Consider the following 25,938-nt stretch of genomic DNA (forward strand, 5'->3'; position numbering starts at 1 on the left):
ACACCAACTACATAATATAACGTATTATGGTCACTTTAAAACAATCTTGGTCACCCGATGACATTCACTGCATGAGGCACCACAGCTAGAAACATGTTTACTTGTTGGCTGTTGAGAGCTAACTCAGATCTGAATGCTCTGTGAAACAAACTTGCACAATAGAAACCGAAAGACAAAATTTTGAAGAAAAGAAATCAGCGATGAGGCCACATTCCATTTCCAAATAATAGAAAATATATTCTCAAAGTCCAAGCATGTAAGAGAACTAATCCTAATAATACCTAACCAAAAGCACTAAATAAAAGTGGACCATGCTGTTCTTCACCATCACCACACCCAAAAAGTGAATTTGCTTCAAACTTTCAATCATGCTTAACATATGTAATATTGATATTCTAATGAAAATCACTTTTTCACTTACCCTCTGCAAGCCAGTGGAATGTAGAATGTCACACAATTATTTTTTAAAACACTAAAACACAGAATTATGTAACACTTTAAACACAAATTGAATTCTTTAAGTAGGTAACAGAAAGTCTTGTAATGTAAAAAAAACAACACAAATAAATTTTGGTTGATTAAGTATACCAAATCACCAACTAAAACATTGTCACATTAAAAAAATTCACTTCATGAGGCACCATAAATAACAAACAAACCATCTTCCTCAAGTACCTACAGCTAACTGTTGAAGTTGAACCCTGTCTTTGCACTAAAGAGATGTTTACTCATCAAGAGACAACCAAGAACTGAATGCTCTGAGACAAGCGCGCCATGAAGTAAAGTAACTACACTACCACATCTCCCTCTACTCCCTCCAGTGATCATGGTAGCCTATGATTAGACCAAATATACAAGCCTGCCCTACTACCACTACCACTATAAACGAACAGGTTTTGGAAAACAGCTGATTAGGGGTGGACAGGTAAGCAGTTTGTTGACCCTTACAGGGTTGCCTAAGCCTAATTCATGTGGAAACTGGAAAGAAGTAGAGAACTGAGAAATTCAATTTAAAACCATGTTGAACAGTGTTACCAGATTTTCAAATTTGAAAACCATTTTGATAGGAAAAGGAAACATTAACCAGTGTTGCCATTGCCATCTGGCCCAATTCAAAAATGAGTGTAAAAAACTACATTCAAAATATTAGTAGTGTTACCCTTAGAAAATTCAAAATGAAGGAAATTGAAATTTTTAATGGATACTAAAGCAGTGTTGCCAGTTGAATGACTCAAAATGTTGATTTTGGTGAATTTCAAAATTCACAGTGATGCCATTTTGATTTTTCAAAATGTTGGTAAAGTGAAGAAATTTTGAACCCTGTACAGTGTTACCAACAAATAAAACCCACAACCACATACGTTGAATTGTGTTATCAGAATGTAGCCAGAATTTTGAATTTTGAGACCCATTTCGACAAGAAACAGTGTAGCCAACTGGTATATCAAAAATACGTGCGAGTAAGAGTGAACTTATACAACTTCACACAAACAGTGTTGCCATTTGAAGAACTCGAATGAATGAAATTTACAATAGAAACATTTTGTAAAGTGTCACCTACCTTGAAATAAACTTGAAACTCTAAAAAAAAATTCTGACACAAATGACAAAAGCAGTGTTGCCAGTTGAAGTATGAGTTTCATAAGCAGTGTTACCATTTAGGGAGAATTAATTATAAGTAATGAGCATGCAATTTGCTACAGAACAGTGTTATCATTTGGTAAATTTCGAACTGAAAAAAAAAATTCATCGTGAAGCAGTGTTGTTAACTCACCCACACGAAATTATCTCCAATAATCAGTAAATTCCGAATTTAAATTAAGAAATAGGTTGTAAAAAATTCGATATTTATATTCAACAATACAACAATTACAAAGCTTAGATCGGTTTCATTCTCTCACCGCGACCTTCGGTCGCCAATAATAATAATAATAATATCCTCCGGCAGCAGAACCAGCAGCAACTAGTGCAATAACTAATAACACTACGAAGATAATCCAACCGGACGATTTCTTTTTTCTGGCTAAACAGTTCTCGCGAACGGACAAAAGCTCTTGGGAAAACTCCAAGTCACAAGGTTCATCTGCATAAGTCAAGTTGAAAATAAACAAATTAAACTGATGACAGATCAAGTACCTACATACTTAGGTAAAGTGCAGATGAATACAAAAGTGCGTATAGATAAGTAAACTCACTTCTAGATTGACATTTTATTTCATCCCACACAGTTTTAACATCGAACTGTCTCATCCAAGCTTTCAATCGTTCACATTCGCAATACTTCTCAGGCCCGAAAAGCTCAGATCCATTTTTGTAGAATGAACTAATGGCCAAAAACTCGAGATCACACAGAGGTGCTAAATCTTCAGCTCTCATTCGTATCAAATTCGTTCGATTAAGGTTAATAGATTTAATCGGCGCGAGCGCGTGAAATGAAGGAAAAATTTTAAAATCGTTCGACTGCAGATCCAATTTCTCTAGTTTTTTTAAATTCGACAAGTCCAAGTTTACGACTCCATTATCCACCATTGAGAGTATCTTCAAATCTGCTGGAAAAAGAAATACCGGATCTACGAGTAGTTTTTCACCCATTTTCGATATTATCCATTGACGTTCGTTATAATTCAACATGAGATGTTGGAGTTTTGGTAACAATCGAAACATGTAGAGCATATCAGCAGATGTATTGAAAATTACAGTGACATTGTGCATTTTAAGTACCTCCAAATTCTGGTAACGTTTGAACTGGATGTCTTTAACGTCGAGCAACAAGCTATATGATAAATCCAGGTGCTGCGGTGGTCGTTTGATTTTTATTAGTTTTATTATTGTTTTGTAGCACAAGTAAGTATTCGAGGGAACACAAGTTTCCAAATTTTCAGCTACCTAGGTACCTGTAGGTAAGTACTAAACTTATCTACACCAAATTTCAAAACCATCGCAGCTGAAATTTTGGGAAACTTGTATGATTTCTTTAATAGCAGAAATGGGTATCAAAACAACGTGACTTTTTTACCTTGATGGTATCATCGAGAGTTATGGGAATTCTATTGATTTTCACTTTCATACAGTTTGCTTTCAAAATATCATCTTCGTTGAAGATTTTACATCCGTGTTCTTCCTCCTCGTCCAAAGAAGCCAGAGGAATTTTGCTCACGAGTATGAGAACAGCGATGCGAACTAATTTTCAGAATCAAATAATGAAATCAACTCAACACATGCGAAGAATCTGTCTCGAAAAAATGGAGTTCGGAGAAATCAAAGCCCCGAATTTCTTACCTATTACGACTATTGCTGATTTTTTGGTCATTTTGCTTCCAAAAACCTTATCACTAGAATATCTTATCGTAAATCACACTCAAAAATCACATGTTTGTGCAGAATAGTAAACAATGCTCCAACCATGACAAATGCAGCCGAGTATTACTAATTCAATTAATTTTTCAATTTTTTTTAGGGGAAGGAGGCTGGAGGGTGGAATTTAATCCAAATAATTGTAAAATTTGTCCAACATTTCAAAAAAAAAAAAATCTCCAACATTGATTTGAGAAATTTCTAAAAGTCAGAATTCAGCGACGAAATTTTCTAAATTAAAGAAAAGTGAAAACTAGACAAAAATTGAGTGAAAAAATGAATGAAACTGAAACTTGAAATTATGTATTTTGAAAACCTTGACTGAATCATTAAAAATCAAAAAAAAAAAAAAATTAAAAACTCTAAATTAATTCACAAACATGCTTCTAAAATTAAAATTTAGTAACCAATGAAATAAAATTAGTAATTGAATAAAAAAATAACAAGTATTTCGAAAAACCGAAAAATCAAAATTCCCAAAACGAAAGTCAAGTAAATTCAATTCAAAAAAAAAAAACAAACAAACAAACAGTAAGTAAAAACTTTAGGCATTTTTAAAATTTCCAAAAACTAAACGGAATTGAAAGTTTAAAATTTCCCAACATGATTGAGAAAAAAAATCAAAATTCTAAACAAGTAAATTCAATTGAAAAAAAGCAACAAAATCCACTGAAAAAACATCATTTTCATTATTTTAAGCTTAATTTTAAAGAATTCCCAAACTGAAAAAAAATGCTGATCTGAATGATGAAAAAACGAAACTTTTCAACCTAATTAGGAAATACAAAATTAGAAAAATTCGATAAATAAATTAATTTCCAACCCAGGCGAGAAAAAAATGATACCGAAATCTAGAGAAATGAAATTTTTGACTCAATTAGAAGAAACAATCGACCTAAAACAATTAAAAAAAAAAAAAAAAAAAAAAAACTAAAATGCAAAACATTTAATTCCAATTACAGGAAAAAATGTTTAAAATCGAAAAAAAATCATTTTCCGATCCAAGTGTAAAAAAAACAAAACAAAACTAAAATTTAAAAATTCAATTTCCAATTCGATTTGGAAAAACAACAGAAAATAGAAAAATTGACCAAAAACAAATTTATGGCAAGAAAAAACAAACTTCAAAAATTAAACCTTCAAAAACACTTACACGAAATATCAAATTTCTGCTCCATACGTGAAAAAAATTGCGACTATTCCGCCGAATATGAGTCCGATCGCAAAACAAACGTCATTTTTGGATTCAGCGTGCTCGAATTAGTCAGAAAACGTCATTAAAAATGCAAAATTCGACAACTTTTTTTCAAGTCATTTTTTATGTCAAAAAAGGGCCGTTTCCGAGAGAATGCAGCGTTCTGGTGAAAATCTGACGCCGGAAATGAATTCGCCGTCCCAAAAAACCCCCCTAGCCCAATTTTCAGCACGATTGGAGAGAAAAAGGTTTTTTGCCCAAAAAAATGCATGAACTAACCCCTTAGCATTTTTTTGATTTTTTTTGATTTTCAAAAAAGTTGAGTAAAGGGTCGTTTTTGACTAATTCGAGGTCGCCGAGTCCGAATCTGCTGTCAGATTTGATCGATCGCCTCTTCTTCGTGGAAAACAGGCCCTTATCTCGCGATCCAAGCATCCTGCATCAATTTTGACGTTATATTCGAAATCAGCCACAATATCATACCAGCACCAGAAAATTATGATCTTTTTAATGCAGTCCTTAAACGAATCTCAGTCAAGCACATCCCAAGTCGAGGAGCAAGGAAAGAGTAAGTATATCTCTGGTATGAAACCAAGCCTCATCACACAGTACAACGAATATGTTGATAAATTTAATGAAAATCCTTTCGATGATGATACCATAGAACCTTGAGTTAAACTTGCAGCGGAGATAGCTCAGTCAAGGCAGGAGAACTGGCAGGGGACTGGTAGAAGATTGCAATTGTGGCAGGGATAGTTGAAGAGCATGGCATCTGCTTCAGAGACTGAATGGAGAAAAAAGTCAAGCAAGAAGTTTCATTCGGATAACAGCAAACCAGATTGCTCACCAGTTGCTCATAAATGGAAAGACAAATGGTAGAATTAAAAGCAAGAAAATTATTTGTAATCAAGCAAAGGAAGTGAATTATTTTTCGTCACCGTTCACATACTCCAAGGTCACAGCAGCTAGGTATACACTCAGCTAAAAATCGAAAAGCAGCAGGTGTTGATAAAATGTATGTGGAGCAGATAAAGCATTTTGGGCCAAAAACTGTTACATGGATCCAGGAATTGTACAACACCTGTGTAGAAACATCAAAAATACCTCGATCTTGGAGGCAGGCCCATGTCATTGCTATCCAGAAGCCAGACAAAGACCCAAATGACCCTAAAAATTACTGTCCTATATCGTTACTATGTCACCTGTATAACCCTCACAACAATTGTCGACGTCGACATTTACATCGACTACGTTTTTTTCCAACATAATGATGGAAAAGTGATCAGTTAATTACTTAGTTGGAATCTTCTGTCTTTACAAAAGCCAGGTAAATGAAAAGTTTCAACATTTTCTCATTATTTCTGATACCTCAACATGCCATCTCGACATGTAGATGTAAAATTTGATGCTCGAAATTTACATCTACAACTATGTAGACCAATTTTTCAGAATTAAAATTTCAGTTTTAGTGTTTAAAAGTAGTAAACATTCAAAAATATGATCTTGTTCAATGAGGAAAACAAATTTTTTAGGGCATTGATGAAAATATTCATTTTCCACAGTTTCAAGTTGTAGATGATATGATGTTGATATTGTGGATGCATTTGTTGATGTCGAATTTCACATCAACATTAACATTGACATGTTGACATGAGAAACGGATTAGTTTAGTACTCTTAGATAAAGTATTGCACCATCTTTGATATATGGAATTTCTGTTCAACTATTTGATTGTACAGACTTTTTGTCTATACTTCTTCGGAAGAGGACTTTGCATTGATGCTGTTTTCAGCATGAGCAATAGCCACATCAGAGTAAATAATTTTTGGAAAAAAATTTTAATTTTTCAACTCAAATTTTATAATTTTACAAAGCAGGAGGTTGACATAAATTTCGATGTAAATGTCGATCCAACCACACCCGTCACTTTTGGATGCCCCGTGTCGATGTGAATTTCAACCCTGTGTCGAGTCAATTGTTGACACAAATGCAGATCAACATCAGCTGACAATTACATTGACAAATCGACAATTAGCTGGACACAGGGTCGAAATTCACATCGACATGTGGCATCCAAAAGTGATGGATGTGGATGGGTCGACATTCACATCAAAATTAGCATGGTCATTGTTGTATGGGAAGATATTTGAGCAAGTGGTCCTAAATTGAGTAGCTGAGCATATTGACAAAAACCTAATCAGTCAGCAGGTAAGTTTCAGACCTGGGAAATCTTGTACTGGTCAGGTCCTGAGTTTTACACAGCACATTGAGGATGGTTTTGAACAGCGTAAGGTCACTAGCGCTGTGTTTCTGGACATCACTGCAGTGTTTGACACAGTGTGTCATCAGTTACTTTGGTATAAGATTTATGAACTGACCAGGGACTACAAATTTACAGAAATCATCATGACACTGCTTAAAGAGCGGAGGTTTTATGTGACTTTAGATGGAAAGAACAGTACTTGGCAGAGTTCAACGAGTACCCGGATCGGCGGGTATTACCCGGATCCGAAAATTATCCGGGTCTACCCGGTTCCTTATCCGGGTAGAAAAATTCTTAGAAAATGACGTAATTTTGAGCAGTTCATCTTTATATCGCTAGGATTGCTATATAAAGATGAACTTTTTTCATCACTTTGATTTGGCAACGTCGCATTTTTCATTGTTTTTCACTACCCGGTTCCATACCTGGGTAACCGGGTTGCTTTCTGGGTTGAACCCGGAAACTCGGTTATCCGGGTACCCGTTGAACTCTGGTACTTGGAGAAGGCAAAAGAATGGCTTGCTGCAGGGAAGTGTCCTGTCACCCATACTTTTTAAAATCTACACCAATGACCAACCAATTGGAGGACCTGCATGTCACTTCCTTTATGCAGAGGACTTGGCGCTCACAGCACAGTGTGACACATTTGTAGAGGTGGAAGACACACTGAATCAGGCAATAAAAGAACTCGACGAATACTATAAAGCCAACCACCTCAGGCCAAATCCATCCAAGACGGAAACCTGTTTGTTCCACTTGTGAAACTGTGAGGCCCAGAGACAGCTCAACATCTAATGGAGAAACACTGCACTGAATCACAATGACCATCCCAAATATCTAGGAATGACACTGGATAGATCACTCAACTACCAGCAACACTGCGAAAAAACCAAAATGAAAGTGACTGCTAGAACAAATCTGATCCGAATGCTGGTAGGTAGCAGATGAGGAGCTAAACCACAGGTCCTGCGCACATCAGCAGTAGCGCCGTGTTACTCAGTTGCAGAATATGCTTGCCCAGCATGGGGATGATCAGCACATGCTAAAAAAGTAGATGTGCCTCTGAATGAAGCCTGCCATTGGGTGACAGGATGCCTCAGACCAACTCCACTCACAGATCTGCATTGTCTCTCAGGGATTGCACCACCAGAAGTTGCGTAGGGAGGTGGCTTCCAGAGCAGAAAAAACTAAAGCAATACACAACCGTGTTTGGTACACCCCATGCATGGCTACAACAAATTACCAGAGAGCAGACTAAAATCTAGATACAGTTTCCTGAGAACAGCGAATGAATTGAGTGTTCCTGCCAAAGTTGAACGCTGTCAAATCTGGAACACATCATCAAGTAGCAATACTATGATCGAATCATTGCCCCCCCCCCCAAAAAAGCCACCTTGGATTAGTCAGCATCCGTTATAAAAAATTCAAAATTCCACAACTTTTTTCGGGTCATTTTTGAGCTCAAAAAAGGCCGTTTCCGAGGGAATGGTGCACTCTGGTGAAAATCTGACGCCGGAGATGAATTCGCCATCCCAAAAAATCACCTCGCCCAATTTTCAGCTCGATTGGAGACAAAAAGTTTTTGTGCCCAAAAAATGCAAGAACTAACAATCAAACAAGCTGGACACATTTATCATTATTAGTGTGCGTAGCACACTATTGGTTTCGCTTTGAGAAATTGAAATTTCATTATACATGAATGTTCTCTTAAGCTATCCAACCGTTTTTTGTACCTATTGGACACCATTTGAGAATCATTAAGGCGGAGGGAATAGATTAATTTTCATTCAATTCGGATGGGTAATTGCTGAGTAATTGCAATTTTAGTTCATTATTTTAATGCATTAAATCCTAAAAAAGGGAAAAGGGGACTTGTAGAACACCTGCCGCTCATTGTACCCTGCTATACCCCCAGTCTATTCCATCACCAGCTGTGTTTCATTGTACCCTGTTACACCCCCGGTCTGTTAGCTGTAAATTCCAAGTGGGAGTGGTTTGGTGGGGCGTTTACTAAACAAATATATTATTTTAATGCCCTAACCCTCGTAGTGAATTACTGGCTGAGTGGTTAGGGCATGTAGGTAGGAATAGGAAAAGTTTAGGGACCCAGGTTCGAATCCCCATGAGGTAAGTAGGTAGGTGACGGATTTTTCGTAGGAAAATTGGATAGGTAAATGCTTTGGAGTTACCTATGTGTATGTATACATGATAATGGGGCAAAAATAATGCTGAAATTGAGTTATGAAATATGAAATCATTTGCTAATTGAAATTTTATTTCTTTATTTTTTTTACTACCTATAGCCATAAGTATAGTAAGAATTACCTTGACATGAATAATTTTCTATTTTTTACTTATAATATAAAAATTCAGGGCTTCAAACCCAAACGTTTTCGGGTACGGGTATCGGGTACGGGTATCGGGTACGGGTATCGGGTACGGGTATCGGGTACGGGTATTAAAATTTTATTAAGTTCGGGTACTGGGTCGGGTATGGGTTCGGGTATTTTACTGAAATACCCGAACTGTACCCGATCTATCGGGTATTTGGGATCAAAATAGTCTTTATCGGGTACAGGTACGGGTTTGGGTATTCCTCATTTCATTTTTCGGGTACGGGCACGGGTACGGGTACGGGTACGGGTACGGGTACGGGTACGGGTACGGGTTTGAAGCCCTGTAAAAATTACTTCAAAATGAGTAATTAAATTTTTTGTACAATTGGTTTAAGGTAAAATGGGGTAATTCCGATGGCAAAATTCAAAATTTTAGCAATTTCTCATTTTTTGGATTTCCTGTACATTTTGGGGCAAAAATGATGTAACAACTTTATTCCTACATCCTTCAGCTACACATTGACTGTATTGAAGAGTGATTTGTGTGAAGGCTTCATACATATAATTGAAAAAACATTTTGGAAGGTTGAGTTATCAGAATTACCCTAAAAATGGGGTAATTCCGATAATGAGTTTTATAAGGAAAGTAATTCTCCCAGGGTAATTCCGAGCCAGTAATGTTGAAATATACCATTTATTGCATATTTAGGTTTTTATTTCATGTAAGATTGAATCATTAGAACAAAAATTGAAATTTTTTTACAAATATGCATTTTTGAGGCATAATTTTTGAAAACTAGACCAACTAGAGAAAAATGCCCCGTTTTGAGGATTTTCTTTGATAATTTCAGCCCCCTAAAACTATAATACATCAAAACAGAGAAAAAAACATTGCAGGACAACTTTGCTGGGGCTATCGGAATTACCCCGTGGCATGAAAACTGATCAACATGTTTAATAATTCAATGCCACCAAACAAATAATTATAAAAGCAAAATCAAAAGAGGTACTGACACTTTAACATGTATTCATCAAATATTAGCTTCTAAACAGAATTTTTCAACAAGTTTTGAATGATAAAAACGAGTTTCAAAAGTGCACTGTTTTTTGTGGCAAAGGATTTGGGCATTCAGATTTTGAACACTGCACAGACTTGACAAAACAGAGCAGATGAACCATCTGATCATTAATGGGTGTAGGTTAGCACTAAAACTACTTACTTTCTTCGTCATTTGTGCCAAAATGGGTTTTGCAACAGAGCTAGGGCTTGCTATCGGAATTACCCCATATCGGAATTACCCCATATCGGAATTACCCCATATCGGAATTACCCCATATCGGAATTACCCCACTTTACCTTATGTAATTTTTATTAGCCTATCATGATTTAGTAAAAATTATTAAAACAAAATGATTTTTACTATTGGTACCTATAGCAAAATTCATTAAAATGATAATTTTTACTATATGATTACAGTAAAAATTATTGAATGGGATCTGGTACTTAATTGTGCTAAATACCAGTATTTAGTTAAAAATTTTTGTAAAAATTACCCATATTTTTTTCGTGTAATTTAGAGGCAATGCGAATTCTTAACATATTTTATAAGATTTAATACTTAATTTAGAATAAAGGCAAGTTATGAAAATTGGTTTGAAAATTTATAAATTTGAAGACAATGGAAATTCTAAAAAAAATAATATGAAAATTTGTATTTAGAGACGCTGAGAATTCCAAAAATTGATTAAAAGTTCTGTAAGTTGCAGATAATGTGAACTTGAAAATTATATGAAATAAGTATTGTAATATTTATGAAGATGATGAGAATTCTGAAAAATTGGAGGCAATGTGAATTCCAAAAATTTAGTAAACGTTTTTACAATTTGTGGACAATATGAACTTGAAAATTGAATTTGAAATTTTTTAATTTAAAGACAATAAGAATTCTGAAAAATTATTCAAAATTTGACTATTTAGAGGCAATGTAAATTCTAAAAATTGATTGTAAATTTCCTAACTCAGCAGCAATGTAAAATTCTGAAAATTTATTGAAAACTTTATGAAATTGTAGCGATGGAGAATTTGGGAAATTGATTTGAAATTTTGTAAATTTTAAAACAATGCAAACTATGAAAAACAACTAGAAATTTCTTAATTTAGAAGCAATACAAGCTTATAAATTATTCTGAAATACCTATTGTAATTTGGAAAATATGAAAACACTGAAAAACAATTATTATTTTGAAGCAGTGAGAGTTTCAAAAATTCTCATCACTGTGACATGGTTGATTCACTTCTGCACTACCTAGATGTATTAATGGTTATAGCTGTAGAAAAGGCAGCTAGCTACGCACACTTTGCAGCTAGTTTTCATTATTATCAAGCAATTTTACCAACTGTTATGTTTTTTTTTTTTTTTTACTTAATCAAAATGAAATTAATAAAATCAAATTCTAAATTCCAACCTAACAAATTGAACACTTTTATAATTTTTTTTTTTTTTTTTTTTTCTTAATCACAATGAAACGAATGGAATTAAATTCGTATACCCTCTAATACATAGAACAAATTGAACACTTTTATCATCATTACCACCAAGCGATGATAACTGCTCTCATTTATCACGTATCTGTCTTTTTTTATCATTGCATAACTAGAGCATTCAAATTTGATGTTGTGATAGCAAACTATTTCAATAAGTAAGAGTGAATAATAATTAAATAAGTAGAAGTACTTATCAGATTTATAAGAATTGAGCCTGGCTGATTTAGATGTAAATAAATCTTCATCTTCGTACTTTTCAACAGTCAAAAACTGATTCTTAAAACTTTTGATTCAACTATAGGTACTCGTACAATGCTACGTCAAAATATTACATTACTTTTGCTTTTAGTGTTCGGTTTTGGTAAGCAAACATTACATATACCTATTCAATGAGAATAAAAATTAATTTATGGGCTCTTCTGCTCTCCCTATATAGACTTGAAAAACATTCATATTTTATTTCCACGTGCAGCGTTTAAAACTTATCATATTTACAGTTCACCATGTGACCAACAAAACCGAAAAAGTTAAACGACTTGAAAAATATTTGCAAGCCAGAGAACAAAAAATGCTAAAGGTGGCACTGGGTCCTTTGCAGGCTGAGATCAAAACTATTGAAGCAGAATTGAAAAAAATGAGAGAAGAACGCCAACAGTTTGAAAAAAAATTCGAAGATGAACGCCAACAGTTTGAAAAAAAACTCGAAGATAAATTATTTAAGCAAAAATTTGACCAAAGAATGAAAGAAATTGAAGCTGGTAAATAATAACAACTTACATATTAAATTGCTTTTTGTTATATCGACGACTTTTATAGTGTGTGCCTAGGCAACACTGAGCGAAGGAGATGATGAAATATTCGTGGAGAATATTATCATAAGTTATGTTCGAGTAATTGGAACTATGTAAATACGTTTATAGTTTTTATAATAAATAATTAAAAGTATCCATTCGTTATTTTATGCGTAAAGATACTACAAATGGCGCAGTCGGTAACTTAAAACTTTTATTTAATGTGCGCAAGTGATTTTCACGAGTGAATCAACTATATTCATCATCGCAGCCATGACCACGTTAGATGCCGCGCAGATTACTTCGTTATTGCAGTCAATCCAGGATCAAAGTAAGAATATCTCGGCTTTGGCGAAGAATTTAAATACGAAATCTGAGAGGGAGCATCCGCCGTCAGTGCAATTAGCGAAATTCGACGAATCCGTTGAAACATTCAGTGATTATGTGGAAAGACTGGAGCAATACTTTATCGCTCAGAAGATCGGCGATGATGATAAGGTATCTGTTTTCATTTCAATGCTTCAGCCCAAGTTATACCGGTTGCTTAAACACTTGTGTGTCCCTACGCCTGTCGAAAAGAAGACGTTTAAACAATTGACGGAGATATTAGTTACGCATTTGTGCCCTAAACAGATGGAAATACCCGCCAGACACACATTCGTTAACCCTAAGCAAGCCGAATCCGAACCGATCAATCAATACGTTGCCGAATTATGTAGATTAGTGCTACCCTGTAACTATCCAGATACCATGCTCTCTATCATGTTACGCGATATGTTCGTTGGTGGTCTACGTTCGAAGGATATGTTAAATAGACTCTTCACAGAAAAAGATTTAACGTTCGAAAGGGCAGTCGAAATTGCGGTCAGTATGGAGACATCGGCAATAAATTCTGCGGCTATTACAAGCAGCTTTAACGGTACTCCGAGTGTCAGTAATCACGTTCCTGAGCCACTCAAGAAGCTGAAAAAAGGAAAACCACCGCCGAAACCGAAATCTACACCAGAGGTGAAGAAATCTGACCAAACTCCGATCTGTTTCAAATGCGCTAAATCCGGCCATCGCTCACCTGATTGTAAAGAGAAAAACTTGAAGTGTAATTTTTGCCAGAGTGAGCAACATGTCATCGAAGTTTGTCAGAAGAAGAAAAAGTCCGATAAGAATAAGGCGAAGAAAATGAAATCTATTCGAGAAGTATCATCTGAACGAACTATTTTCCCTATCGATATGGTACGTGCGTCGGATAATTCATCAGAACCGCCGATATTCGTCTGTGTTCGTGTCAACGATATTGATGTAAAATTCGAGTACGATACTGGTGCTACAAAAACTGTTATCACCGAATCAGTCGCGAAGCAGTTCAACGTTAAATTGAAACCTACCGAGATTCGATTAGAAGATTATAGTGGAAAAATTATCAATCCACTGGGTACGATTAATGTAACAGCGCAGTATCGAGATAATTGTGAGCAGCTCGATTTATTCGTCGTCGCGAATTCATATTCATCAGTGATTGGTCGAGACTGGATATTTCCGCTGAAAATTGGTAGCCTACCTGTTTCTTGCGATGCGAATGTTTTACCAATTCGTGAAATACGTGAATTGAAAGTACCTGAACTCGATACGTTAGTGAAGAAGTACAGCCAAGTTTTCGAAGGTAAAATTGGTCCGGTTAAGAAGGTGGTATCTTTGCATCTGAAAGAAGGCGCCAAACCAGTATTTCAACGTTCTCGTGTGGTACCACTCGCGTTGCAACAGGCAGTTTTGAACGAAATCGATCGTTTAGTTGAAGAAGGTCTTTGGATCAAGGTCGATTATTCTGACTGGGCTTCACCAATTGTACCTGTGTTGAAATCCAACGGTGATGTTCGTTTATGTGGTGATTATAGTGGTACAATTAATGACCAGATCTATATCACTCAACATCCGTTCCCAGGTTACGAGGAAATCTTCAGTAACGTCGAAGGTGAAGAATTTACTACTCTCGATATCGATTCCGCATTTCGTCATATGTTGGTAGACGAAGCGTCATCTTGGCTTATGGTATTAAACACACCGAAGGGGTTATTTCGTCCCACTCGATTAGAATTTGGCGCCGCACCCGCACCTGCTGAGTTCCAGAATTTTATGGACGAAGTCTTCGCTGGTTTACCTATTGCGAAACGAGCCGATGACATCTTTGTAGGCGGAAAAGATCGAAAAGAACATCTCAGACGTTTAGAGATGGTATTTCGCGTTTGTCAAGAAAACCATATTCGTTTGAATTTACGTAAATGTAAATTTTTCCAGCCTGAAGTAAAGTTTTTGGGCTACATCGTCAACAAGGACGGTATTACGAAAACGCCAGAGAAAGTTACAGCAGTTCAAGAAGCTCCTTGTCCTACGAATGTAACCGAAGTGAAATCGTTTATGGGCTTGGTGAATTTCTACGGCAAATTTTGTAACCAGTTGGCAACTTTAGCTCATCCGTTATATGAGACAACGAAAGGCAAAAGTGGCAAAGATCCTATCGATTGGTCTCCTCAGTGCGAACGTTCGTTTATTGCCGTCAAAGAAGCGATCACGTCTCCGAGAATTTTGGTGCATTATTCTCCCAAACTACCGTTGATTTTAGCCGTAGATGCAAGCAGCGTAGGAATCGGCGCAGTTTTATCGCACCTCGTTGGCAAGGAAGAACGTCCTATCGCATTTGCCTCTCGTATTCTTTCTGATACCGAAAAGAATTATGCTACGTTGGATAAGGAAGCGCTGGCGATCAAGTGGGGAGTGGAGAAGTTTTTCTATTATCTCTATGGTAGACATTTCACACTCGTAACGGATCATCTCCCACTTGTCCATATTTTTTCGAAGAAGAAAAAACTTCCAGTGTTATCAGCAACGCGTCGTTTACATTACGCTATTTTTCTTCAAATGTTCGATTTCGATATTCGTTACAGAAGATCCGAAGAAAATGGTAACGCTGATTTTCTTTCACGCTTTCCTCGAAATATTCACGAAGCTGCTGAAATGTTTGATAATAGTTCTACCCGTATCAATCAGCTAATCATCTTGGAAACTCCGATTACCGAGCAGAAATTAGCAGCTGAGACTTTGAAAGACCCTGAATTACTCCCGTTACTGGAAAAACTTCGTACTGGTGAAGTTGCAGATGATTATTCGTTACACGGTAATATCATTATGAAGGGAATTCGAGTCGTTATCCCAAAGAAGTTTCAATCAGCTGTGCTTGCTGAATTACATCAAGGCCACTTTGGCGTCAGTAAAATGAAGAAATTGGCGCGAGCTACGGTGTATTGGCGAAATATCGACGCAGATATCGAATCGATGGTTCGTGATTGTAAAGCTTGTTTATCGTTCCGGCCAGAGCAAGTAAAATCTAAAACGCACTACTGGGAATATCCTGCCTCTCCGTGGGAGCGATTACATTTAGATTTCGCCGGTCCTTTTCAAGATAAGCTGTTCCTGTTAGTCGTTGATGCTCATAGCAAGTGGTTAGAAGTTCAAATTGTTCCCAATACTTCGTCTGCTTCGGTCATCGAATTTTTACAACGATTATTTTCATCGTATGGTATTCCAAAGACTATTGTTTCCGATAATGGCACTGCGTTCACCAGCAAAGAATTTCAACAGTTTCTCTCAATGTACGATATCCGTCATAAAACTAGCCCACCCTTCCACCCATCATCGAATGGCCAAGCGGAGCGCTATGTTTTTACCTTAAAGCAGAGTCTACGTGCGTTGAAAAAAGGTGAATCGTCTCACGGAATTCAAGATCGTCTAAATAAGTTTCTCTTTGCCTACCGGCGAGCCCCAAATGTTACCACTGGGCAGTCTCCGGCGAAACTGATGTTGGGAAGAGAATTACGTTTGATGCTATCTGTATTCCGACCAGATCTTAAACGAACTGTGGAGCGCAATAGACACGACGTCGCCTTTATGGATCGCTCGTACGATATAAACGAGAAAGTTGCTGTACGCGATTATTCAGCTCGGAATTCGCCGTGGGAAGCAGCTACTGTTGTCCATAAAGACGGACCCCTTACCTATACTGTGCAGTTGTCTGATCAACGAGTAACTCGTCGTCATGTCGATCAGATGCGGCCAGGCAGTAATTCAGCGACTCCTGCTGTATCTTCAATTCCAGAGGTCGCTAAATCACCCGTTGTTCCGGATTCAAGTTCTCTCGGTTCTGCTCAAACAGCCAACGCCGATACCTCGTGTATTCCTGAGCAGGAATCCAGATCAACACCTGTAACAACTCGTTCTCCAGAGCCAACCATTCGAAGATTGGCTCGTGATCGAAAAATCCCCAATCGATTAAATCTCTAAGTTCTTAGATAATCGTTTTCGTGTATTTTTTTTTCTATTTTAGTTTTTTTAAATCCCTAGATTTAATCTTCGTGTGAGGAGTGTTATATCGACGACTTTTATAGTGTGTGCCTAGGCAACACTGAGCGAAGGAGATGATGAAATATTCGTGGAGAATATTATCATAAGTTATGTTCGAGTAATTGGAACTATGTAAATACGTTTATAGTTTTTATAATAAATAATTAAAAGTATCCATTCGTTATTTTATGCGTAAAGATACTACACTTTTCTTCTTTTTTTCTTCTTTTTTTATATGCAGGCTTGAACAATAAATGGAATTCTATATTATTTAATACCTAATTCTTCCTCCTCTAGACTTCCCTTACGATGACCTGTCACTGCCAGACATTGACCGAGCAAAACGTGAACCGTTGCACGAGGTAAACTAACTTTTGCGAAAAAACCTAAGTCGTACAAAAACATTGCACCGATAGAAAAGGATTTTTGATTGAGTTATTGCCCATCTCCTCATTTGTAGATCGTCTGGTGCCAACCAGCCGTATCTGTGAGCTGATGTTGGCTAAAAATTATTTTTTATAGGACCTAAACGAACGCATTGATAGCAGAAAAACGTAATGTATCAATATTCAAAAATGACCAGGGGACAAACTACGAATTTTGAATCAGAATTTGCAAGAATTGTTGCGGACGCGAATATTGTTTATTGTACATATTTTATAATACTCCAATAATAACATAATTTTATTGATCCAAATTTCATACTGCATATTTATTTACAACAAACGCAAGAATAATACATCTCGGATAATCTACATCTCACCTCAAAACTCATAATATACGCCAATCAAATCAGTATTTTCAATAATGTACCACATATCCTTCCTTATCAACCTCCAACTCTAAATTAACTCGACATGCAAAGATTCTGGCATACAGCTACATATTAAAATGGAGTTCAGAGAAATTAAAGCCCTCAATTTCTTACCTATTATGATTATTTCTGATTTTTTTTTTTTTGGTCATTTTAATGGCAAAATTTGTTTCACATTTTAGAAAAAAATTTCCAAAATTGATTAAAACAATCTCTAAAAGTCAGAATTCAGCAACTGAATTCTCTAAATTAAAGGAAAGGTGAATGGAATTTCTGAAACTTTATTATATTTTTTTAAAACTTGACTAAATCAGGAAAAAAATCGCTAAAAACCCTAAATTTTAATTCATGATCAGAAGTTTCTGATTTAAAACATTCCAAAAAATAAAATAAAATTATCAATTTCAAAAAACTAAATTTTCAACTTGATTGAAAAAAAAATCAAAATTCCAAAACCAAATATCAAGCAAATTCAATTAAAAAAAAAAACAAGTAACAAAATTTTTAATCCACTAAAAAAAATAAACGTTGTTTAAAAAAAAAAATCCAAAAAAAAAACGGAATTGTATGTTCAAAATTTTCAAACTTGATTGAGAAAAAAAATTCAAAATTCCAAAAACGAAAATCGATTAAATTCAATTGAAAAAAAACAACACGTTTAGCTTTAGTTTTGAAAATTTCACAATTGAAAAAAAATTCTGAGATCTGAATAATAGAAAAACGAAACTTTTTAACCTAATTAGAACACACAAAATGGAAAAATTGGGAAAAGAATGATATACCGAAATCTAAAAACGAATTTTTCGACTCAATTAGAATAAGAAACAATCGACTGAGAACAATTTTCAAAATTTCACGAAAAATAAAAATAAAACCAAAATTGAAAAAATATAAATTCCAATTGGGAAACAAAAAATTTTCAAAATCAGAAAAATAATGATTTTCAAATCCAAGTGAGGAAAAAACAAAACAAAAATTAAAAAATTATATTTGAAAATTTGAAAAACATTTTCATTAAAAGAAAAAAATGTCTGATAATTAAAAACAATTCCCAGTATTTGGTAATAAAAAAATAATACAAATTAAAAAACTGAAACTCCAATCTGGATTAGAAAAAAAAGAAAATTATTACATTTTGGATCCAAGAGAGGAAAAAAGCAAAATCATAATCCAAAAATGGAAATTGCAACTTAATTAAGAGAAAAAAATTCTCAAAACCGATAATTAAAAAGCATAGGTCCTTAAAATGAAAAAAAAGATCAAAAAGAATGATAAAAAAAAAACGAAATCCCAAAAATTAAATTTTTGTTGCAAATTAAGTTACTTACCTTTTTTTTTTCTTTTTTTTTTTTATTAAATTTGCGAAATTTATATTTGATAATAATTTAAAGTTGTTTCATTTATAAAGAGCTTCGATGGAAAAATTAAAATTTTCAAAATATGAAAGCTGTTCAAAACAATTTTTGAAAACTAAACTTCCAAGAACAAATTCCAAATTCCACAATTGAATTCCTCGAAATATAACGTTGAAAAATCAGCATTCCAAGAGAAAAATGTAAAATTACCAAAAAAAAAAAGCATCAAAAATGAGATTTCTACAGCACACATTTATTCTTGAAGAGAGGGGGGAGGAAAATTTCCAAATTTGAAACAAGCTGTTCAAAAAAATTTCCTAAAAATATAAATTCCAAAAACAAATGATGCTAAAACAAAATTTCCAGAACGAAATTTCCAAATTTCAAAGAATAGATTTTTCAAGAAAAGAAACTGAAGAAAAAATTGCGTACAAAATCCAAAATTAATTAAGTATAATAAAGAAGCTGTTCAAACCACTTTTTAAAAATCTGCAGTTCGAAAATAAATCCCTAAAAATGAAAACGGTTCAAAATAATTTCAAAAAAATCAAAATTCCAAAAACCAAAATTTTTGAAACAAGATTTACAAATTTCTATGGAAATTTATTCACCAAAAAACCAACTGAAGTACTTACTGGAGAAAAATTGAAATTTCCAAAATTATTGAAAACCATTTCTAAAAATCTAAATTTCAAAAACAAAATTTTCAAAACCCAATTGCTCAAAATAAAATTTTGAAAAATAAGTATTCCAAAAATGTGGAATTCAAATTACCAAGAAAAAACAGAATTTATTTTCCAAAATACACGTTTATTTTCGTAAAAGATCAAAAATTAGCTGTTCAAAGCAATTTTATAAAAAAAGCAAAATGATCTAAAAACAAAATTTCTAGAACGAAATTTCCAAATTTCAGAATAGATTTTTCAAGAAACAACTGCTGAATAAGGATAATAGTCCGGCATATGACAATAGAAGTAATTACAACCCCCACACCCCCCCCGGCCGATCCTCCGAGACAACTTTTTTTTTAAAAGGGGGCATCCTGAGGAACATTTTGAAGCAAAATTGCCCAAAAAAAGTTGAACTTACTTACAAAATGGCGGCCATTTTGACGAAATTTTTCAAACCTTACAAAGGTAGATCGAAAGATTATTCACAAATTTATCACCTGTCAAAATTTCAAGTGCTAAAGTGCGTTCTTCGATTTTTCGTGAATTTTTGAAAAACGAATTTAGGCCAAAAACGAGGGAAAAATCAAAGTTTTACCAAATTGACCAAGAAAGCTGAAATTTGGGATATGCCCTATTTTCGACATGCCAAATCGATTGGAAACGGTTTCAACCCGTTTTGAGCAGTTCTGGAGCCTCCAGCAGATTTTTGAAGCTCGAAATTCCCACAAAATTCCATCAAATTGGATTTGTAAAGCTGAAATTTATTCTACAAACTAATTTCAATACGCTACGAAGTACTGCAGGTGAATTTCAAGTCGTTTTGGAGCCTCCAGCGACTTTTTGAAAATTCCTAAAGCCTCCAGCAGATTTTTTAAACTTTAAATTTTTACAAAATTTCATCAAATGGAGATGGAAAGCTGAAATTTACCCTACACTCCAATTTTAACACTCTCTGAAGACGACTTCAAGTGGGTTCAAGTCATTTTAGAGCCTCCAGCTACTTTTTTGAAAATTGCTGGAGCCTCCAGTAGATTGTTGAACTTTGAAATTCCCGCAACATTAATTCATCAAATGGAGTTGGCAAGCTGAAATGTACTTCAAATAGTTTTGAAGCTTCCAGCTACTTTTAGGGAATTTTAATTTTCCAAGAAAACTCCATACAACCTTTCAAAAAGTCGCTGGAGGCTCCAAAACAACTTGAAATCCACCAGCAGCCAACGTCGTAGCGTATTTAAATTAGTTTGCAGAATGAATTTCGACTTTCCATCTCAGTTTGATGAAATTTTGGGGAAATTTCAAGTTTCAAAAATATACTGGAGGCTCCAGTGACTGTCAGAAAGTTGCTGGAGGCTCCAAAACGACTCGAAATCTACCTGCAGAGTAAAGTTTGAATTTCCAGGAGAATTTGATGACATTTTATAAAGTTTCAAAAATCTGCTGGAGGCTTTAGGAATTTTCAAAAAGTCGCTGGAGGCTCCAAAACGACTTGAAATTCACCTGCAGTACTTCGTAGCGCATTGAAATTGGTTTTTAGAATAAATTTCAGCTTTAAAAATCCAATTTGATGGAATTTTGTGGGAATTTCGAGTTTCAAAAATCTGCTGGAGGCTCCAGAACTGCTCAAAACGGGTTGAAACCGTTTCCAATCGATTTGGCATATCGAAAATAGGGTATATCCCAAATTTCAGCTTCCTTGGTCAATTTGGTAAAACTTTGATTTTTTCCCTCATTTTTGGCCTAAATGGAATTTATCAAAAATTCACCAAAAATCGAAAAAAGCACATTAGCATTTAAAATTTTGACAGGTGATAAATTTTTGCATGATCTTTCGATCTACCTTTGTAAGGTTCGAAAAATTTCGTGCAAGTTCTATGTTGAAACACAAAATCTGTGATTTCGGCTGACCTGCCAATCAAAATGGTCGCCATTTTGTAAGTAAGGCCAACTTTTTTTTGGGCAAGTTTGCTTTAAAATATTCCTTAGGATGTCCCCTTTAAGAAAAAAGTTGTCTCGGAGGATCGGCGGGGGGGGGGTGGGTGCAATTACTCCTATTGTCATATGCCGGACTATAAGGGAAAAATTTTAAATTTCAAAATCGATTACAAAGAAACTGTTCAAACCACTTTTTGAAAATATAGAGTTCAAAAGTGAAATGGTTCATCAAAATTCCAAAAAAACAATATTTCCAAATTTCTAGAAATTCATTCATCAAAAAATCAACTCTGAAGACTAAAGTTGAGGGCAAATTAAAATAAAACTTGTTTTTTTTTTTATCAATAAAATTAAAAATCCACAACAAAATTAAAATAAAATCGTGATGATCCAATTCACAAAAAAAAAAAAAATTAATTCAAAAATACCAATAAAAAGAAAATGAACACAAAAAATATCCTTTAAAAATAATTTCCAAATTAATTGAAACCTAATAATTTATGTATTTGACTAAACTCTTCAATTTTATTTACCTATGGCCCTATGTAATTAAAAAATGTCAAAAATAATTTTTGTAAACAAATGCATCAGTTCGAAATGCTTTCAATAATCTACCTATCATTTCAAGGGTTGAAAAAAATTCAAAAAGACACAGAATCATGTTCTCCTAGCAGTAGCAATCGTAACATTGCTAATTAACCAATAATCATAGGAAAATACACTCACCCATTACTGAAAGAATCACCCTTCGACCTTCGCCATTTCCAAAATCATCATCACAAACACCAAAAACAACCAACACGTTCGCTTCAATCCCGAAATTCGAATTCTAAAACCGAAAAAATTACCCCAAATTCACCCTTTATCATCGTCATTCGTCTCACCAACGCAAACATTTCACAACAACCGTTCGCTTCGATGCCGAAACCGGAACTGAGACGTTTTGCGACTATTTCAATCACACCCGCTTTAACCAAAATCGCATTCAATCCGATGACTCATGAAATAAATTAGATAAGGAATAAGAAAACACCTGCGATGACGCTACAACATTCGAACACAACAAAGGTAGAAAAATTTCCCCTTTCTTCGTCTCCTCACTTATCAAAATTTGAAAAACACCAACAACACCCTGCTCAATAACTTCACTCAACACGATACAAGAAAGAAAAAAATACAAAAACCTGAAATAAAATAAATTTTATTAAATCTTCAAAATAAAACAATTAAAATAAGAACAAGAATTTAAACTGAAATATAATAGAATGAAATGTAAAATATTTCACGAACATGAATATATAAACAATAATTTTTACAACAGATAATAAAAAAAAGTTAAAGAATAAATTTTCAATATGCGAATTTTGTTAAACGTACTCTCTCTTCCATTATCATCTAAAAACAATACATCAGAATTGGCAACCTTCGCTCTTTTTTTTTAAAAAACTCAAATCCGCACCATTTAATTCAACAAAAAAAAAATAAAATAAAAAAAATCCATCATCATCTTTCTGTTCGCGGATATAACAGAACAGAAACACAATAACGAATTCGAATTTACAAAATACAATAATTAAACCAGTGTGAACATACTTTAGGTACATAATGTAAAATAAACAATTGCTTATCAGTGAACAAGCTCATAAGCGAAGGGGTAAAAATTAATTATCGAAACTATTATACCGAGTGAACCAAAAAAAAAAATTCTCATTTTGATTTTATTTATCAGGTATGCTGATTTTGGTGTCGATGTAATTCAAACAAAAAAAAAAACAGAGAATTAAAATTACAAAAAAAAAAAGAGAGACAGACCGAAAACAATAAAGAGACAGAGAAAAATAGAGAGATAGTAGTAAAATTATGCATAAAACCGGTTGCCAATATACCCGTATTTTTTTTTCTCTTATTTAACTTGATAACTTAACAATAAATTTGTTAATGAAGGCACAGCCAATTTTTACACGAATAAATAACAATATATATTTTTTCAAATTAAACTATGCGACAAAATTTCATCTTTCTCTTATATAATCTTAAGTACATTATTATTAAACGGAGGAGGAGAAGGAGGCTTGTATTTGCAATTTTTTATTCATTTTCATTCACACTCGAACATCAACTCTTCGAAAACCTATTAATAATCATCATCATCGTCGTAACTACAATATAATAATAAATTGTCATTTCCCTACATATTTGGATAGATAATAAATTCCTAATTATGTATTTACTTTTTTTTTTAAATTTTCAAATGAGATCATTCTTAAATAATAAAAAAAACCTGCTAATTCAACGCGAAAGGAAAAAAAAATAAGAAGAGGAAAAAAAAAGAAGACGAAACAAGAGGAAGAATTATTTGTGCTTTTTTTTCTTCTGTTTTACAACTTGACGTTTTTCGTCATCGACGTCTTAGGAAAATTAAAATTATTGTTCAACAGAACATGACAGATAAAAAAAAAAAAACAAAAAAAAACACGGAAGAAGGAGAAATGAAACACCATCAAACAAATGCTATATAAAAAAAAATAATAAAGAGGATGGAATTAAAAAACGTGATGATTAAAATAAAAAAAAAACCAAGAAAAGAAAGCGATACTTTACTCAATTTACAGGCGCGAGCGCGAATAAGAATATTAAAAAACGAGGAAAAAAAATTCCTCGACGAAAAAAAAAGAAGAGAAAAAAAGAAAAAAAGAGGGAAAAATATTAAAGAATACTTGTGCTGGAAAAACAAAATTTTTCCTCGATTTAAAAATATAATTTGTACTCGTGTACTAAATAAAACATTAAAAAGAAAAAAAAAATGGAGCCACGAATTCGCAGACTTTTTATCACAATTTTTCGAACCACTGTGTAGGCGATTGTACGCGAGCCCATGGGGTACGTAAAATCTGAGAACCCGTGTGATTTAAAAATTACCAAAAAAAAAAAATTCAAATTAGAAATAAAAAGACAAAAAAAAAGTTTAAAATTACACTATATATGGTAAAATTAATTGCGAATACTGAATTTTTATAGAAATTTCTCTCATGTTGTTGTTGCTGTTGCTGTTGTTGCTGTTGATGTTGTTGTTGATGCGTTCACTGAGCTTGCGGATCGCATTGCAGCAGCCGTACGATGGACGGGTCGCTTTTAGCTCCTTCGATGAATTCTTCCAGAGATAATTTGCCGTCTTGATTTTTATCCATTTGACGGAATATTTTATCGGTTCGTTTCTCCGGCGTGGATTCGTCTTCGGGCATCTTCATCACCGAGCCGACCATTTTGTAAATCGCCTGAGCATAAAATACGAGTACATAGATGAGTATAATGATTTTTAAATTGAATAATAATAATACATTGTAATGGTAGAGAGATGGAGAATGTACGAGGGATGAAGAAAATAAAATTAAAGAATACGAACCGTAACGATTTCCAACATCTCTTGCCTGGATATGTAACCGTTACCGTCTAGATCGTACATGCTAAAAGCCCATTTTAATTTTTGTTCGAGTTTTCCTCTCGAGGTAACTGACAGAGCGCATAAGAATTCTCTGAAATCTATCGTACCGTCTCCGTTAGCGTCGAATGTTCTGAACACGTGTTCTGCGAACTGAAAATACAAAAAATAGTTAGAGAAAAAAAGCTACGTACGATAAAGCTCGAAGAATACTACGTAAATAATTATTTTATAATTAAATTAAAAAATTATGTCACTAAAAATGATCTAGTTCCAATTTTATTTCAAACGTTGAATAAACGAAAATTAAATTTTGTACAGTGAAAAATTATCACAGGTTTAGACAAATCTTCAATCAACGAGAAAAAAAATCCAACAAACGTTCAAAAATACATCAACGTACAAAAAATTTCGAGATTTGAATTTCATTTTCTGAACTTTAAACAATTTTTAAAATTTTAGTTTGATTTGCACTCGAACTGTTCGATTCTCTCTGAAATTTAGCTCAAGTTTGATTATCAACGACATTAAATTAATAACTGTTCAGAATCTCAAAAAAAAACAAAAAAAAAATTAGAAAAAAATGTGTACAGTTTCAAACATTTTAATGACTGATCTTTATTTTATGTACAAAATGGCTCACTGATAATTTTTGTGAATTATTGGTAATTTTTTAGAAAATTTCCGGTAATCTGTGGTAATTTTTGGGTAAATTACGAGTATTTTTTGGGTAAATTACGAGTCATCTATGAGTAAATTACAAGTAAGTTTTGGGTAAATCAGGTAAATGCGTCAGAAAGGTGGAAAGATGGAAAGAAGAAAAGATGCAAAAAAACAAAAAAAGACAAAAGGAC

At 34.0% G+C, this 25,938-nt stretch overlaps 2 protein-coding genes across 3 annotated transcripts in view; one reads left to right on the forward strand and one right to left on the reverse strand.

Annotated features, from left to right (window-relative positions):
* Positions 1-11,676: 11,676 nt before the first annotated feature.
* On the forward strand, positions 11,677-17,243 carry LOC135843938 (uncharacterized protein K02A2.6-like). 2 transcript variants are annotated; one of them, XR_010558415.1, is made up of 3 exons: positions 11,681-12,054; positions 12,191-12,451; positions 17,171-17,243. XR_010558415.1 is itself a non-coding variant. In XM_065362006.1 (2 exons), the coding sequence occupies exon 2, from the start codon at positions 12,758-12,760 to the stop codon at positions 16,811-16,813; it is 4,056 nt and encodes a 1,351-aa protein (XP_065218078.1). In that variant the 5' UTR covers positions 11,677-12,054; positions 12,191-12,757; the 3' UTR covers positions 16,814-17,097. The 2 variants fall into 2 exon arrangements, 1 of the variants encoding a protein (XP_065218078.1); XM_065362006.1 differs by lacking the exon at positions 17,171-17,243 and having other exon boundaries at positions 11,677-12,054; positions 12,191-17,097.
* A 5,587-nt stretch (positions 17,244-22,830) lies between these two features.
* The window catches only part of Nca (neurocalcin homolog), a 392,453-nt gene continuing 389,345 nt past the window's right edge, over positions 22,831-25,938 (reverse strand). The window contains exons 4-5 of the mRNA XM_065364140.1: positions 25,049-25,237; positions 22,831-24,920 (exon numbers count right to left, since the gene is read on the reverse strand). Coding sequence (XP_065220212.1) covers positions 24,726-24,920; positions 25,049-25,237 — 384 coding nt within the window. The 3' untranslated portion in view covers positions 22,831-24,725. The remainder of the gene's footprint in view (positions 24,921-25,048; positions 25,238-25,938) is intronic.

Source organism: Planococcus citri, chromosome 4 (assembly GCF_950023065.1).
Source record: "Planococcus citri chromosome 4, ihPlaCitr1.1, whole genome shotgun sequence".
Classification (NCBI taxonomy): Eukaryota; Metazoa; Arthropoda; class Insecta; order Hemiptera; family Pseudococcidae; genus Planococcus; species Planococcus citri.